This window comes from Peromyscus eremicus, chromosome 6 (genome assembly GCF_949786415.1).
Source record: "Peromyscus eremicus chromosome 6, PerEre_H2_v1, whole genome shotgun sequence".
In the NCBI taxonomy this organism is placed as follows: Eukaryota; Metazoa; Chordata; class Mammalia; order Rodentia; family Cricetidae; genus Peromyscus; species Peromyscus eremicus.
Window position 1 is genome coordinate 78,893,483 of NC_081421.1, and position 17,782 is coordinate 78,911,264.

The window sequence follows — 17,782 nt, forward strand, 5'->3', positions numbered from 1 at the left end:
AGACTTCAGTCTTCCCCAGCCTGTGGGTCTTACAGTCTTCTTGTCCCCTCATCCATGACAGTCCTGGAGCTTGGGAAGGAAATACGATATAGGTGTCTCATTAGTGGCTGAGCACTCCCGGTCACTTATTCTCTGCACTTTGACCAGTTGTGAGTTTCTGCATTAACCACCATCTACTCACAAAGAAACTTCTCTGATGTGGTCTGAGAGCTTCACTAATCTATGAGTGTAGAGATAAGAGTTTAGAGAGCAGTTTGATACTGTGTACATTTACAGAAATAATAGCAGTAGGTTCATTCACATCTGGAGCCTATGAGCTCCTCAACCATGAGTTCTTGGCCAGATTTACAGTACCAGGCATGTGCTTTCCAATTTGTGCTGTCCATATGCTCTCCCCTGGGTTGTGGTCAACCTACCAGGAGCCATAACAGAAAACTGACTGTCCCTCCCCACCAAAAGCCATCAAATGTCTATAACTCCTCATTTAGGAGTAGGGACCCATAGATCAGGCCTTAAACCCAAACAAAAGTTCTTGGTTACTCCCGTAACATTCATTCTGCTTTGATGTCCATGGGCATATTTTGCCATGCTGGCCATTGTTGCCGTTCACAGAGTTCATAGCTGAGTAAGACTGTTATTGACCATGCTCCCCCAGGATCCTGCACAGCACTTCCTAGTGCTATGAAACTGGCCAGCAGGGAGGAAGCTTGCTGGTCAGTACCGACTTGATTTCTCCATGCCCTATGACTAACGTGTGTGCTGTCTTCAGCAATAAAGTCTTACCAAGTTCTAGTGGTCAGCCAAGAACAATGGTAATAAGGTGTGTTGTTTGGGGGGTCTCCAGGACACCCTTGGCTGACAACTCAGGGCAAGGTATCCTCCACCCACTCAGCACTAGGTTTTTTATTTGGCAACTATAGTTTCCATTAACTATATTAATCCCTATGCAGATAACAACAATTAAACTTTTTAAATTATTTATATATATATAATATATTTAATTATTATTATATATATATAAAATATACATGAAGCTTATAAAATAGTAGGTTGCCATATCACTTCTTCAAACATCTTTGGCGTCAGTCATCCCTCCCCCACTTCTCCTTGCCCTGCCCTTCTATCCTTCATCCCACTTACACTTCTCTCGATGTGAACCCCCTTTCCCCTTCATATCTCCTGTGTTGCACTCTCCTCTCTCCCTGGAGATCCTTCTTCCCCCGCCCCCCACCAATGGTCCCTTTCTGGTTTTCTGGGTTCTACAGATATTCCAAATTAAACACAAATCTAAGATTTGATGCTAAAACCCATAGATGAGTGAGAACATGTAACATTTGTCTTTCTTGGCCTGGTTATCTTTTTACCACCGAATTTTTCAATGTCACATTTACTCATGTGTGGTCTTCCTTATAGAAACTCCATGAACATACAAGTTTTGCCTCTTTTGCTCTAAGATTGTATCACTGACCCGTGTAGATGCCGTGGAATGTTGATGAGTAAATGAATGAATGTGTGAGTGAGTGAACGATTGGCTGAGAAGCCTCACTTGTTTCCCAAATGGTCCCTTACCTCCTTACATCCACTCTCTCCTCCCCGCCCCTCTCCCTCTCTCTTACAGATATGGAGACATGGTGCCTAAGACCATCGCAGGGAAGATATTCGGCTCCATCTGCTCCCTGAGCGGTGTCCTGGTCATTGCTCTGCCAGTCCCTGTGATAGTCTCCAACTTCAGCAGGATCTACCACCAGAACCAGAGAGCAGATAAACGCAGGGCACAAAAGGTAAGCCTTAGAAGCAGGGTTGGGGGAGAGGAGGAGAAAGGGTGGGGGAACTCAGGCAGGCTTGCTAGGCCTGGATTCTTTGGAGGATTCCTGCCCAAACACTCTCTGGCTTGGAAAGATAAGGCAAGTTCATGTCCCCTCCTACCCACCAATATCCTCAGTTCCAGCCCCAGTCTGCTGCTTCAGAATGCAACAAACCCTCACTGCTCACACATGACTGGATTGTCCTTTTAAATAGTCTATTGAACTGACCCATAGCTCCACTTCTACATGCCCAGCCATGGCCACCAAGCAGATCCTGGCTCCTCCTTTTCCCATCCCAGAGCTTACCAGGAAACAAAATGTCATTTTAATATCCTGTTGAGGGCCTATACAAAAGCAAGTGACAAAAATAAATGTGCAGAAAAGAAAAATGACCAATGTGAGAGGAGAACACTCTGTGGCCACTGCGTTCTGGGTCAAGTGGAACATTAAATGTTAGTAGACACCAGGGTGCCGTGTGAAGTCACAGAACTCAGCTGATGCCTGGAGAGTCAGCATCAGGCTTGGGGAGAGTTCTAAGTTCTGCCAAGTATGTACTTAGGATGACAGGTGAGTGAAATATTGTCTGCCCATACAGAGCAAGATGTCTACAGGCTGGTGTGCTCAGAAGCCTCTTTTGCACTTGGCCTTCAGGCTTCTCTCTGGGACAGCACAGCCACACCACCAACCCCCAGGCATCTTCCAGAGATGGTTCCTGCCAATGACTTTTGCTGGGATCCTATATTATTAACATTTGCACTGCTGTGACAAATGCCTGTCATACATAATTAAAAGAAATAATTATTTTGACTCACAGTTTCAGAAGAATTAGTCTGTCTGCATGCCCCCCCCCCCCCGAGACATCATGGCAGCAGGGAGAGCAGGTGGTGGAGATGGTTCCTCACCTCCTGGTGGACGAGCCGCCAAGAGGAGGGAAATGCCAGCGCTCAGCTGTCCTTCTCTTTTGCCTTTTGTGTTTTCATCTAAGCCCACAGCCCACTCACATTAAAGTGGGTCTTCCTCCGTTAATTCTCTAGAGAAACGCCATCACAGACACTCCCAGTGTGTGTGTGCCTCACCAGTCTCCTAGGTGATTCCAAAGTCAATCAAGTTGGCAAAGACTAGAAGAGAATCTGGAGCCGGGCGTGGGAGGGTGGGGGAAGAGTTGTTTCTATTTCCCTTTCAATCTGGGCTGAAAATGGTACCCTTATTAACTCAGCCTCTGGAAGTCATGATCAGAGTCTCGGTACAAAGGACAGAAGGGCACCTTATTGGAAGATTGGCTTAGACACAACAAGGATTTTGCTCTCTGTTTTATTCTTTCTTCCATCCCTTCACTTCTTCTACAGACATTTATATAGGCACCTTCCATGTGACAGCCCTGCATCTAGATTACTTGCTCCCGCTTGCAAGAATGACCCCTGGGTAGCTGGGTCTAATACTGGACAAAGTGGTCTAGAACTTCAGGACAGGTCTGTGTGGACTGACTGCAACAAAGCCACAAGTTTAAGCTAACTCTAAAACAATGGTTACATAACAATTTACGATGTAGCAGGATCTCAGAGTCTTATTAATAAAATCAAACCTGAGGCCAGTTATTGGGGTGAACACTGGAAGATCAGAGAGAGAGAACAAGCCACAGCTAAGCTCACCTGGCCAACTTCTCAGCTGATCTTGTTTCCTCAGACTGGAAGCCTCTGTGTCCTCATATCCGAATGGCTCTGAACTGTGCTGCTGGAAGCCTGAAAGCTTAACCAGCCAAATGCTTCTAATTTCTGGTCCTCACGCCTTATATACCTTTCTGCTTTCTACCACCACTCCCTGGGATTAAAGGCTCGCTTTCTGGGATTAAAGGGGTGTGTCACCATGCCTGGCCATTTCCATTGTGGCCTTGAACTCACAGAGATCCAGAGGGATTTCTACCTCTGGAGTGCTAAGATTAAAGGTGTGAGTGCCACCATTTTCTAGCCTTTGTATCTAGTGGCTGTTCTGTCTCTGACCCCAGATAAGTTTATTAGGGTGCACAATATTTTGGGGAACACAATACCACCACAATTTACTTAGAACAGTAAATAATATAATCATATGCTAAGCCTACTTGGTCCCCAAATCCCAAATATGACCTCTTGTGTGCCCTTGTATCACCTCCGCCTTACCATCCTACACCTGTGCCTGGTCTGTAACGTTGCCAGCCGTAAGGTCCTTCTTCTGACACCCTCTGTCCCCTACAGCATCTATCTTCTATCTCCTCACCCAAGGTCAAGGTCTCTCCACTCCCAGACACTCCAGAAATGGAAGTCTTATCTCTCCCTGCTCAAGTCAGCTGGTAAATGTGAACAATGACTAAATTCATCACACAGTTCTAAATAAAGAGGCAGAGAAAAACCGGGCTCCCATATCCAAACTCTGAGGTCCTGAGGGCCAGGAAATCCTGTGGCACACTCTGCCCTCACATCTTAAACCTGGGCAAGCACAAACTCAGGCTTTTCACAGAGCTGGTAGGGTTCTCAGATGTGTGGGGCTCAATGGTGACAGCCCCTCCAGAGGTAGCTGTGCCCTGCAGCCACCTTCGCCTCCCTGGCCACACCACTCCTACTTCTCAGAGAAGGTCATCTGCAAAGAATATAACAGTGAATGTTTCCCACAGAATGTATAAAGCTTATTGTGTGTTATTAAAATCCAGAAAGGCCAGCTCTAGCTTTCTGCTCTGTCTGAGCTACTCAAGATGAACCCTGCCCAACCCCTCTTTCTCCTTTGAAATAAGTAAATATTTACAGTGTTTTCCCTAGCCTGGATACCGTTTCTCCTCAAGGTTGCACAGCTCTGTCTCTTTCACCTTGGGCTTCCTGTGAGAGGAAAAAAACAATACCGTCTGCTTCCAGCACTCAGTCTGTCATGGTGAGCCAAGGCAAGGCGGGCCCAGGGGACTTGGTGAAAGTGGAGAGACGGGACAGGGAGGAGGTCAGGAAGGTTAATGATAGTCCTTAGCTCTGACCACGTTTCTGGGAGCTTCGTGAACGTCAAAGTAAGCTCCAGCTCAGGTGCCTTGTGGATAAAGGCTCAAAAGAAATTAGTGTCGTCACATCTACCCGTGGGGACTGTCTTCCCTAGGCCAAGAGAACCAGAGATGAGTCAAGGTTGTCTAGCAGAGGCACCTGGGATGGGGCCTAGAGAAGCAACCACCTGTCCCAGATCCACCCACAATTTTTGGTTTCAAGGGAGATTGTTTAGTTTTGCTTACATTTTTATTTTTGTTGTGCTGGGGATTAAACCCAGGGCCTTGTGTGTTCTAGGCAAAAGTACTCTGTCCCTTGACTATGCTTCCAGTACCATATCCTTTGTTTTCAGTGGAATATTTTATTGTAGTCATTAAAAATTCACATGTAGTTGCATGCCCAGTTTTGTCTGATGATAACATTTTATAGAACTATACAGTGCACAGAGGGTATAAAGGCTACGAAGCCACCCCTCTTACCTGTCTTCCCTAGATTGCCCCAGTTTTTCGAGTGTGTGTGTGTGTGTGTGTGTGTGTGTGTGTGTGTGTGTTACAGTTTCCTCACCCATGTGGGTTCCTGCAGATCCAACAGCTTCATGACTATAAGACTAGCCAGTTCCCACATGAGAACCCTCGTGGCTTTTATAACCACCCTCCTGTTATGCCTCTACTGGTTCCTTACTCCTGGGAACTATTTGTCTGATCTCCACTTATCAAATGTTTTCATTTCAGAAAAGTTACATAAATGTACTCATACAGTTGGTAACCTTTGCAAGTTGGCCTTTTCCATCCATATAATTCCCAGAGACTAATTCAAATTATATCACGAATTCCTTATACCAGGCCTAGTGGTACAGTGATTCCAGATACTCAGGAGGCTGAAACAGGAGAATCATAAGCTCAAGGTCAACCTGGGATAGGGCAGCATTCAAAACCAGCCTGGGTAACTCAATAAGATTCTGTCTCAAAAAAAAAAAAAAAAAAAAAAAGTGAGAGTCCATTCACTTTTCTCACTCAGTAGTGTTCTATTGCCTGTTGAAGAGCTTTTGGGACAGAAATGGTTTCCTGTTATTACAAGTAAGCATTCTTGTGTATGGGTTTACATTAACCTAAGTCTTAATGGCTCTCTGATAAATGTCTATGTGTACATCTGCCTGTGTTTCCATTTCTCCCTTGCCTTCCTTCTGCCTCTCTCGGGGCAAGTGATGCAAAGACTCACGTCCAGGCAGTCCCTGCCAGATGCCAGCTAGAACGTCTCAGTTGTGCCAGGTTCCTCAGGGGTCCCCAAATGGTCTTGACCAGTGATGGTGGCAGGCCATGTCCAGGGCTGACAGTGTAGTAGCAGAGCTCTCCTCCAATCCCATAGCTCCATTTATACCTGTTGAAGATGCAGATTCCTGGGCTTTGCCCTTCAAGTTTAGAAATGTACCTGAAAGGAGGTGAACTCAAGGAGGGAGGAGGAAGACACCTGAAAGCTATGTGTGACTTCCTAGTAGGAAGACATGAGCTGAAACCTTTCTAATCCATTCCCTTACCCTGGCTGAGTGGCTCCCTCTCATGCACTAATTCATTATTAATTGTTTGGCCTTTGAAACAGCCTAGATGGGCTCTGCATTCTCTTATCTTTCATAGTGTCCTTATGGTAGCGGAAGAGAGTGGAAGCTGACCAGTTCACACAGTGACTGAGCCCATTACAAGGACTTTATAAGCATAGACTTCCAGCCAACCATGCTCGGTTCTCCTTCTTTGGCTACCACAGTCTTTGCTTGAATTCCTGTTCAGCACAGAGCATGCACTGGATGCTGGCAATAAAGGAATGTGCACAAGCCCCAGGGTCTGACCCTCAGGAACACAAAACCAAGCAGACGGCACCACCAAGTTTCACACACTGGATACCGTTCCGCAAACCTTCCTCAAACCTGTTTCCCATTTAGGGATGATTAAACGATACAGTGTGTTTGATGTGACAGTCTTCTACCTTAATAGAGTCCAGAGTGAGATAAGATTAAAAGAAGTGCCTCGGAGGGGAACAGCAGAGCCTTTCATCTCTGGAAAGTAATAAAGACAGACCCCACATAGGAGAAAGGTCTGGCTCTACGTGGTAATCGGATGACGTCAGACTGTAATGAGCTTGATACAACTGGATTTCCATATGCAGCTCTCCAAACCTAGCTTTCTCCCAAAGTGACAGCAGCCAATGCCATGAACTGTGAGGAACTCACTTGACTATGGACTTCTGGCCATGAGAGGGCTGCAGCAGGGTTCCTGGGCAAACTCATCCTAGATGTGGAATGAATGAATGAATGAATGAATGTATTCTGCTCAGAGACAGGGAGGGTGACAGGGTTGACTTGCTGGCCTTTCTGTCTCATATCTTCCTTTTCATCCTCTCCATCTAGAGGAGTTGCCATCCTTGGACTTGCAGGTAGACCTTCCAACTCAAGTTCTAGCCTCTTTCCCACATTTAAAGACCAGGGAAAGAGTTTAATTGTCTCTGCAAGTGGGTGGGGGAGTTCCCAGGAAGCAGGGAACATAATGTATCCTTTACGATTCTCTTGACAGCCCATGGCCTCCTCTTAGCAGATGAACCAACCCCAGCAGAGTACCTGGGAGAGCATAACAAGAAATGAAAATTGCCACAATTTCCCAGAACCTTTCTGTTAGGGTCCAGAATCAAGTCACATGTCACTGCACCAAGAGGCAGAAAGAGGAACCTCTACTCCATACTGTGACTATGAATCTCATGGGCTCTTCTGCTTGGAGCAATAGCTTGGAGCTGGTTCTGGATCCACAGAGCCCAGGCTCTGTACTCTAAGCCCAAAGGGCTTCTCTCCAGGCCCAGACTGAACTTTATGGTCCTCTCTTTTTGCTATGCTGTTTTTCATGGCTAGCGGTCATTAGGAAAAAAAAAAAAAAGGGCAGCCAGCATACATCATTTGGGGAGCCTCTCCCATTCCTCAGCAAGCAAGCAAGATGAGCTTGGCCCCAGATGCTATGCAGCCCTCCTCTGGAGGGGGTTGTCCGCTGAGGGCTTTCCCAGGGAGAGTTTCAGTTCTGTGCTAGGTAAAGCAGAAGTGGCATATTGTAATGTCTTCCTTTCTGCCATATACACACCAGGCCACTTCTATGTACACTATGCTCTTCCTGCCCCTATGCACAGCATAGATGTATATTGACACATCCGTCAACTCCCAAAGTCCGTTGTACATCTATAAATACATTTCTTAACTTTAAAAAGATTGAGAGCCTCCTGGTAACAAACAAAGCAAACTTCTTGCCCTCAGAGAGTTTATGTTTTAGCACAGGAGAGAAACAGCAGCAAGGCAAGTGTGTGTGCTACCTTAGTAAGAAGTGCTAGGAGAAGATCAGACAGGGGAGTTGAGGTGTTGGCCGTTCCATGGCTCTCTTTGCCTCTTTCCTCATAACTATTATTTGGGAACCTACAGCAAGTAAAGAACCAGCCACACTGGAACCCAGGAGAGATTCAGGACAGCTAGCACTCACTGTCCTCTGGGAACCCTACAGTCTCATTAGAGACAGGAAGTAATAGAATGGCTCATGCCATTGTGCAATACTGACTGGAAAATGTCAGAAAGGCTTCAGGAGAAAGGACTTGAGAATATGGTATTTCTTCCATCAAGACTCTATTCAGGCCGAAGATTTGTGAAGATTCCTAGAGTCCCTGACCATGGCTAAACTGCGAAAGTCAGCACACCGGTCTCAGATTCCTTCCAGGGTCTATAGATAGATATGCGTAAGGCTAAGACCGGGAAGCGTATTTTCCCTTCGCACACAATGCTAGGGAAACCAGCCTCCATGGGGCAGCTGTTGTCCCTGACTCTACCAGGCTTGCTCTTCTTGTATCTTATTGTCTCTCTTATTGTCTCCCCATCACAGAAAGCCCGCCTTGCCAGGATCCGTGTGGCCAAAACAGGAAGCTCCAATGCCTACCTGCACAGCAAGCGCAATGGGCTCCTCAACGAAGCCCTGGAGCTGACGGTAGGTGTCCAGAAGAGCTGACAGAGGAGATGAAATCGAAATAGGCTTGTTTGCTCAGCCACAGGTCCCAGGGCTCCTCCAGGCCGCCCTGGGTTAGATTCTGACAGAGGCATGTTTCCAAGTGTTCCCACCAACATACTGCTCTCATTTAATATCACCGCTGCCCATAAACCAGCTGTTGACAAGGGCCCCAAGACCAAGACCAGCAGGTTTTATGGTGGCCCTAAGATTTGGCTTATCAAGATGTCCCTCATGCCCTCCTACCTTCTGTGAAGAAATGAAGAGGCTGAAGAGAGAAGACAACAGCGTCGTGCTCAGTCCTTCTTTCTTTCTCACTAGGGCACCCCGGAAGAGGAGCCCATGGGCAAGACCACGTCACTCATCGAGAGTCAGCACCACCACTTGCTACACTGCTTAGAAAAGACCACTGTGAGTCCCAGCCTGCTGCCCCTTCCTGCCTCATCCCTGACCTCCCAAGGCCGTACCCACGTTGTCATCCTAGGCCAGATAGTCAGTCTGTCCCCTTCCAATCCAAAAGTGTAGCGGACAGGTCTGTCGACACCCAGGATGAAGACCCCAGGGGGTGGGGCAAGGTCACCAGAGTGAGAGATCAGCTGAGTCCTGCAGCTGTCGAGAAGAGGCCACTCCCATAGCCTTCCCATCCCCGCCCCCAACACCATCGTGTGTCTTAATTACTGAGGACTAAGCGTTTTGTTGTTCATTTCTCAGTTCTGATGGGCATCACCCAACAAGACTCAGGCTGAATTTACACAGGACAATAGAGAAGAGGGAAGATTTTTGTTCCACCCCTGTAGCTAGGTTGAGGCAACCCATGGGTCCCTTTGTGCCTACATTAATGAAGGAGGCAGTATATATATATATATATATATATATATATATATATATATATATATATATTCTTTAGCCAAGGATTTACCAGTCCCAACCCCACTTAAGTAACCTTGCACTTTTGCAGGGAGTTCAGATTGTGAAAGGCTGATTGCTAAAGGAGATCATGGTGTAGGGTGCCACAGCTGGAATGGGAATGATGCTTGTGCCTTCCTGACAGCCTGAAAGGAAGGGCAGTAGGGCCAACCCTGAACCCTTGGCAAAAATGCTGGGACCAGTAGGGTGGGAGAAGTCAGAATAGAAACGCTAAAGTGAACCTCTTCCCTATTCCTTTCCAGAAGTTTTCCACCCAAAGAGCCTAGAGTCAGGGCTCAGCACACCCTTGAAAGAAACTTCCTAATTCCTAGTAGCCCATAACCTGGCCTCCCAGATGCTAGATACCTCTTACTCTGAGCAAAAAAATGGATACCATGGATGACTGTGGAAATCCAGTGAGATCTTCTAAATGAGAAAGTGCTCTGCGAGCCCGGGTACCAGCATCTATGGTCAAAAGCCATGTATGCATATCTAGAAGTTCTCCCAAGGACACCCAACTTGCCAATGGGATAGGCCCAGACCCCACTGCCCTTTCCAAGTTGCATGTACTGGGTGGAATGTGTAAATTAAAAGGACATGGGTGAAAACATTGGGGTTTAAAGGGCTGGAATGTTGGCACTGGGGGATTGAGAGATGGAATGCTGGCATTGAAGGGGTGGAATGCTGAATCTGAGGGAATGTTGAATTGATTGCAGAGATGGGATATCGGAATGCTGGATTTGGGGTAACGAATGTGGGGCCCAGGGGGTGGAATGTTGGGATAGGAAAAGAAGAATGTTGGTATGGAAAGAGTGAATGTTGGGTTAAGCAGGCTCCTTTTGGAGCCAATGGGTGAAATGTTGGGACAAGGGAAGCAGAATGCTGGGAATGGGGGCTGGAATGTTGAATTTGGAGGGTGAAATGCTGGGATTGAGAAATTGAATGTCCAAACCGGAATGCTGGAATGTACAATCAATGGTGTTTCTATCTTCTGTTGGCATGTTGTCCTGTAGGGGTTATCCTATCTTGTGGATGATCCCCTGTTATCTGTACGAACCTCCACCATCAAGGTATAGCTTTACAAATTCAATTGTTCTTCTCTCTGAATCTTGAGTCTGTGGATCTACTCTGCTTACCCCTAGTCTGGTTTCTGCATGTGCTGCTGATTCTCCCCGGGCTTTTGCTATCTCTGCTGCCACACCCAGTACCAGCTCAGGCTTCCAGTATTTTTGCACCCAACTACCCAATTTCCTTTCCTATTCTTTCCTTTGACACCCTCTGGGGCTTAGAGGGGGCAGTGGAACTCAACTTCAAGGTCAGTTTCCTCTGGAATACCCATATGCCACATATCTCTACGCTACCTCCTCAGTTTCCTGGGAACTCCTGGTACTGGCTGCCAGAGGACGCTTTCTCTGAACTCTGTCCTTACACTTCTCTTTCTCCTCACACTGTCAATGCCACAGAGTTTTAGTCACTTTGGTTAAGCAGCCATTTTCCCATTGTTCTGGGTTCAGCTATGAGCCACCCTCATGGCCTACAGACAGGAAACTGTTAACATTCCTTCCCATGTTTACATTTGACCTAGGGATTCCTGAACTGCCAGGTTGTTAAGGATCCGTATGCCATACATAATCAGGCAAAAAGGAAACGAAATTGGAAGAAACCTTATCCTTAGCAGTTTGACCCCTTTGCATTCAAGAGCAATGCTCTCCCAATTCTGTGAATGATCCCAGACCTTTGCAAACTTATGTCGCACCTGTAAGAGTCATCAGCTGTGCAAAGATGACCTAGAAGACTCATATTCAGTGGCTTACTAACAAAACTCTGACTCTATCTCTGATGATGCCACTAAGCCCCTCCATGTCCTCTGTGTCCCTTCTGCTCAAAGCTGAAGGTGGAGTATATGACACCTAATGATTTAACAACCATGTCCCTGCCCAGGCTCAAGGCCAGGGCGGCCAGTTGGATTCTTTTGACATTGACACCTGTGGAAACGAAACCCCTCACAAACACTTATCTGTAATCCAGGCATCTGGGGGCGGGGGGGTCCTTCATTAAAGGCCCAAAACAGACAGCCATACAGAGACTGGGGCTCCCCCGCCTCCCTTCTTCTTTTTCACGGTTTCCCCTTCCTCCCACAGAACCATGAGTTTATTGATGAGCAGATGTTTGAGCAGAACTGCATGGAAAGCTCAATGCAGAACTACCCGTCCACCAGAAGCCCTTCTCTGTCCAGCCACTCGGGCCTCACCACCACCTGCTGCTCCCGTCGTAGTAAGAAGACCACACACCTGCCCAACTCCAACCTGCCAGCCACTCGCCTGCGCAGCATGCAAGAACTCAGCACGATCCACATCCAGGGCAGTGAGCAGCCCTCCCTCACAACCAGGTGGGTGGTTTCCATTCCCTTTCCAGAATTAAACGATCTCCACATTAGAACCTCAGGGATCCCGTAGTGGTTCCCCTGATCTACTGCATGGGGCCCCTCTGCTTTCCCCCAACCTTCCTTCTCGTGCTTTAAAGTAATCCAGGAGTCTTCATGGGATATTGGATGATACTATAGCAGGTTAGGTCAAAAGTGGCTTTAGGTAGTAAGAGGGAAAAAACTAAAAAAAGAATCCAAAAATTAAAAAGATGGACTATAATCATTTTCCTAAGAAAATACTTTTCCCAACTGTGTTACATATATATGGCTTATCCCAAGCTGATTGTGAATCACAGACTGACTTTTCCTTCCTGTTACTTCCAAATAAGTTGCAGAGATTTCAGGGAAAGCAAATGTCGTAACAGCACAAGCGATAAGCTCACGAGGGCTGGGAGTACTATCTGATGACTTAGGAATTGTAACTAGTGACTAGAATGGTAATTATAAGCTGATTGTTAAAGGCACAGATCAAAGGCTGTATAGAGTTCCTTGATCTAGCACAGAGCAAAAACAATGCAGGGGGTCAAGGAAGATTTGAGGGGCACGCAAGCAGGAACCATCACCAACTCACTCTTTTCTATCCCAGTCGCTCCAGCCTTAACTTGAAAGCAGACGACGGCGGACTGAGACCAAACTGCAAAACATCCCAGATTACCACAGCCATCATCAGCATCCCCACGCCCCCAGCTCTAACCCCAGAGGGAGAGAGTCGGCCGCCTCCTGCCAGCCCAGGACCCAACACGAACATTCCTTCCATAGCCAGCAACGTTGTCAAGGTCTCTGCCTTGTAAAAACACTGGACAGAGGGCCCGAGGGGGTAGTGGGGAGTCCAGGGGGCTGGCATGTTGGTGGGTGGCCACTGAGACCACTCCCTCCCCCTTTCCCACTATTTCTGCCTGCCCCGTTGCACCCCTAGCACTGAGACTTGTGCCTGGAGGGAAAAGGAAGCAGCAAAGGGTTCCTGAGGATCCCACTGCTGGTGTGGACACAGCCCTGTGACATGGCATCTTGCTGGGGCCGGAGGAAGGGAGGGGGTGGGTAGGGGATGGGCCATTAGGAGGTGTAGGCCGCTTGCCTGGACAGGGCCTGGTGGGGGCACCTCAGACCAAATAACAGTTGTTTCTGGAGACCCCAGTGAGGAAAACACAAGACCAAGAGCAGCTCAGAGGCCGAGTCGTCACACGCAAACAGGAAGAAAAATATAACACTGTGTATTAAGCACCTTTTTCAAGGATCTTAATGGATAATATTTATTCATGGGAAAAGGTGGAAAACAAAATAATCAATGGATTTTTGTGAAATGTTTTTCTCCATGGACCCAACACCTTTAAACCAAAACAATGCATTTTGTGAGGTTGGTTTTTATTTTTCTCCTTTTATAGCAAAAGCTTTTAGGCTCAAAGTCAGTTATTGCTGAGTTCCCTTCCCACTCCCAGGGGGAGTGAGGTCACCTTTGCTGGGTCCTCACTGCCCAGCTGACCTGCACAGAGCTGTCAAGCAACCACCCAGCAACCCTTCTGCTCCGTTCGTCTGTCTCCTGTCTCTGTACCTATCTGCTTCACCTTGGCTGTTTCTGTATCCAACCGTCTGTCTCACCATGGACAGTAAAGCCTTCTCTGTCACTGCCAAGTACTGCAGACCTGTGCCTGGGAGTCAGGCCGAGCAAATGCAAATGCAGAAAAGAGAGGAAGTCAAGTGGGGTAGGTTGAAGGGTGAGGTAAGTTGACCTTATGAACAGAGGTGCTTCCCTTGTGATTGGAACCACTTGTCTTTGTCGTTTGTTGTAGGGGGAGTTGGGGAATAGTCATGTGTATCACACTGAGTCTTGAAAGTGGAAACAGCAACTTCAGAAAGCAGTTGTTTCTGCTCTACCCCAGGGCAGACAGAAGCACCAAGGCTCACAGCTTCCAGAGCTCCAGGGCACCTTGCTGTGGACCTTCCTTTAGGATCCACCATGAAGCCCATGCAGTGAGTGCTCTGCCGAGCGGCTCCATGAGCATCCTCAAGTAAGAACAATGGACTTACGGCCCGAGGCAGTTCCTATACAGAGGTTGTGAAGGTTAAGCCTGTGTGCCTCGTGAGGGATGTTTCAAAGCAAGAAAGCAAGCAAGAGGCTCTAGATGATTCTCTCCTGGTCTAAAAGATGCCTTGAGGTCTGAGTCATCTTCAGGCCTCATCTCTGAAGACAGCTGAAGTGTGGGAACACTGATGACCTCCACGCAAATGAGGGAGTGGAGATTACTTCTTGAAAACGTGGATAATATGTTTGTTCAAGTTATTTACATGGTAGTGGGCCTGGGAACAGTATTTCTGGAACCTTCCTAATCATTTTCACCACTTAGAATGGAGCAGGTTAGAATCGGGTTAGTTACAAGTGCCCTTTCCTGCCCTTCCCAACCCCAACTACTTTCCTGCGGTTTCTGAAGCCTGGGATCTGAGGCATATGAGCTGCTTAGGAACTTCTCATCCATTCTACAGCTCACAGATAAGCTGTTCATTTGCAAATCCAAAATCTCTGCCTACTACAACTATAGATGGGTTTTTCTGGCCAGGGGCCTGAAAGCACTCCTGGGGCTTCCATGGCCCCAGCTCCAGTGACTCTGTACACAGAGGAGTCCAAGTATTTTGAGGTGATACCAAACCATAAAGTGGACAGAGAGGTAGAAGAAAGGTGCCCTTCTTTCCATCTTTATCTCCCTGTCCTTATCCTCAGTGGCTACTGACAGTCCTTTCTTTAGATCTGGCCCCAGGATTTTCCCTTATTATGGGCATGGAGTTATTCTTGCAATCCAGTAATTCCATACATACATTTTATCAGCCAAGGCAGAGAGCCAAGCTGGACCCAGTTTTAGCAGGTAGACAAAGAACTAGAAAAGGATCTTTCTTTTGAAAGAATGGACCATGGGACAAAGGGATGTCTAAGTGCATGATACATCCTAAGAACCAAGTGGGATAAGGATACAGAATTAAAAAGGAACACTGTTGCAGTCACATACAAGCCACTACAGGGCTGAGATGATGACTCAACCAAGGATCTCCATGTCATTTAGACAGTGCACAACACAGCATACTATGGCTCTCATGAAAAGAAATATATTTTTTAAATCGTGGCCCCCAAATGCCATGTTTTATTGACTTGAGTGAACTGATGTTTGTGTTGCTTCTATTTCATTTCCAAAGCCCATATCATGCCTGTCCCCGCCCCCCAAAAAAAAGCATTAGACCCTCTTCATTTTCATCTTCCCATTGCAGTCTTGTTAGGGGATAAGGGACCCAGCTCACCTGTGCACAAAGATATCAACACAGGAAAACAGCTCACAGCCATATATCTCCTAAGGGTATTTGTGATTAAGTACAGGGACAAAAGCGTGCTGGAACAATTTAGTAAGTCTGACTCATTGGCTAGTAAGTGAAGAGCCAGGATATCAGAATCTTCTGGAGACCAACAGCTTTTTGGTGCAATGACTCACGGTGCACAAACCATGTTAGACTAACTGAAAATCCCCCAAGCTACCACTCCATTCAACCCTACTGAGCACTGAGAGAGGGTATCAAAAAGACAAATATAAAAAGCCTAAGACTGCATTCAAATAATAAATGGGAATAACTTGGAAATAAAATTTTGAATATACCAGACCTAGAGAAGATTAAACAACAGCTAATTCATTTTACAGTGTAGAAAACTGAGGCCCAGAGAACTTGATTCCCTCAAGGTAATGTAGTCATTTAAGGATAGAATAGGGACCAGAGCACAAGACCCTTGGCTACTAGTCTAATGTGTTTTGTTTTGTTTTGGGGGTTTTTGTTTGTTTGGTTTTTTTTGTTTTTTCAATCACACTCTTTGCCTCGCAGAGTTAATAATATGTTGGGGAAGGTCCATCAAAGATGCCATGACATAACTAGAGATACTCTTGTGTAAATGTCAACACAACTTGATGTAGCCCTGGACATCACCTGACTATTCTAATATAAATTATAGACATTGGAGCCACCATTTCTTGGGTAGAGCAAGCTACAGGTGATCAGTTCTATCAGAAATAGGTGAAAAGGGAATGTCCAAGATTTTCCAGGCAAATGCTCAATTTTCTCAATGAAAAAGAGACTTGGACAATGACATTTCAAAGCATACTTTTCTGTTGCTTCTCACCACAATCTGTGAAGGTAGTCAACTTAGTAAATCCTTGATTCAGAGAAAAGAAATGGGCACAAAGAAACTGAATGACTCATCCAAGGTTCCATGGCAAGTTAATGGCAGAATTATGATTTGATCCAGAACTTAGACATCATGTCCTGGGAGAGTCTTCTATATCCTGCTCTATGGCTCTAAGGTTTGCTCATATTTTTAAAAGCTGGATTTCAAGGGAGATGATTAGGGGAAACATTCCTGAAGTAGCAGGACCTCCTGAAACAGACCATTATTTCTTCCTAATTCCCATTTTTCCTAACTAGTCTCAAGCTCAGGACTAATTGTACAGAACCCCTTTCAAAAGACCAGTAGATACTCTCAACAACTGAGTGTTGTTAGAATATGACCACATAATTTGAACAGATGTTAAGGAGGATGGTAAATGATGATCCGTGGTTGACAAAGGTCTCATACAGAACTGCTGAGGACATTATACAGTTGTTTTGTTTTCCCTGCAGTCCAGGATCAAGTCATTTTCTTATCAGAATGCAGGTAGGGAAAGTACCTGGGAGCATTATATGCCTAGATCATTTTCCTTGTCTTTTTAAAAATAGCAGTAGTGATTGAAATTGAGCTAGCATTAGATTTGAAATTATTAATGAATTCTAGTGATTCAGGCTCCCTCACTTCAATTACTAGGTAACTAAGTAAGGCAGAAGGAGCCCAATACCATTCATTTGAAGTAATAGTTTCCCTTTCATGCTAGTTGGCATGGTAACCACCGTAAAAAGAACACGAGAGACTTTTATTTTCCCTCTGATTTCCTAATGAATTCTCATTACTTGCAAAGCTTTAAAATGATGGGATAAAGGAAAAACATTGTCATGACCCATGACACTTGGAGCCCAAACAGCATCATGAAAAGCATTAGAACCAAGGAAACATGGCTTTGAAGAATGAAATGGCTTTTTAAAGGGGTTCCTTATGGGTCTTGTTTTTTATTCAGGATATTCTATGTTTTCTCATCAAATGTAGTAATGACATTTATCTTAGCAGGTTATTTAAACTAAGCTGGCTGATGTCACATTAGCCAGTACAGGGCACTGACCCAAGTCCTGGGGGACTACTTGGACCAATGGACTATTTTACAATCCAGGGAGGTGGGAGGGATGGTATATTTTTGATAATCAGACATTCCAATGTTTTCCTTAGAGGTCATGAGCTCCCATTAATGTTCTTGTGAAAAACATCAAGTGTGTTCTTTTCTATTTTCGTATAGTTACTGGGCTTTGCTTAACAACATCACAACGGCAAAGAAATACACTGTACAAAACTGCAGGAAGACAAATGTGAAAACTTTCTGTGGGGGAAGAAAAAGCTCTTAAGTTTCTTGTCTTCTTTTGAAACTGTAGTGCATATGTTATAACATGTATATCATTTACAGTATTGAGTCCTGTGCCACTGCTGTACCTGATGTATCCAATCTGGATTAAACAAACTATGTGCCACAA

At 45.9% G+C, this 17,782-nt stretch overlaps 1 protein-coding gene across 1 annotated transcript in view; it reads left to right on the plus strand.

The window, feature by feature from the left end:
* Nucleotides 1–17,782, plus strand: part of Kcnd3 (potassium voltage-gated channel subfamily D member 3) — a 216,831-nt gene extending 199,049 nt beyond the window's left edge. The window contains exons 2-7 of the mRNA XM_059266024.1: nucleotides 1,619–1,781; nucleotides 8,695–8,796; nucleotides 9,136–9,225; nucleotides 10,734–10,790; nucleotides 11,862–12,109; nucleotides 12,732–17,782. Coding sequence (XP_059122007.1) covers nucleotides 1,619–1,781; nucleotides 8,695–8,796; nucleotides 9,136–9,225; nucleotides 10,734–10,790; nucleotides 11,862–12,109; nucleotides 12,732–12,936 — 865 coding nt within the window. The 3' untranslated portion in view covers nucleotides 12,937–17,782. The remainder of the gene's footprint in view (nucleotides 1–1,618; nucleotides 1,782–8,694; nucleotides 8,797–9,135; nucleotides 9,226–10,733; nucleotides 10,791–11,861; nucleotides 12,110–12,731) is intronic.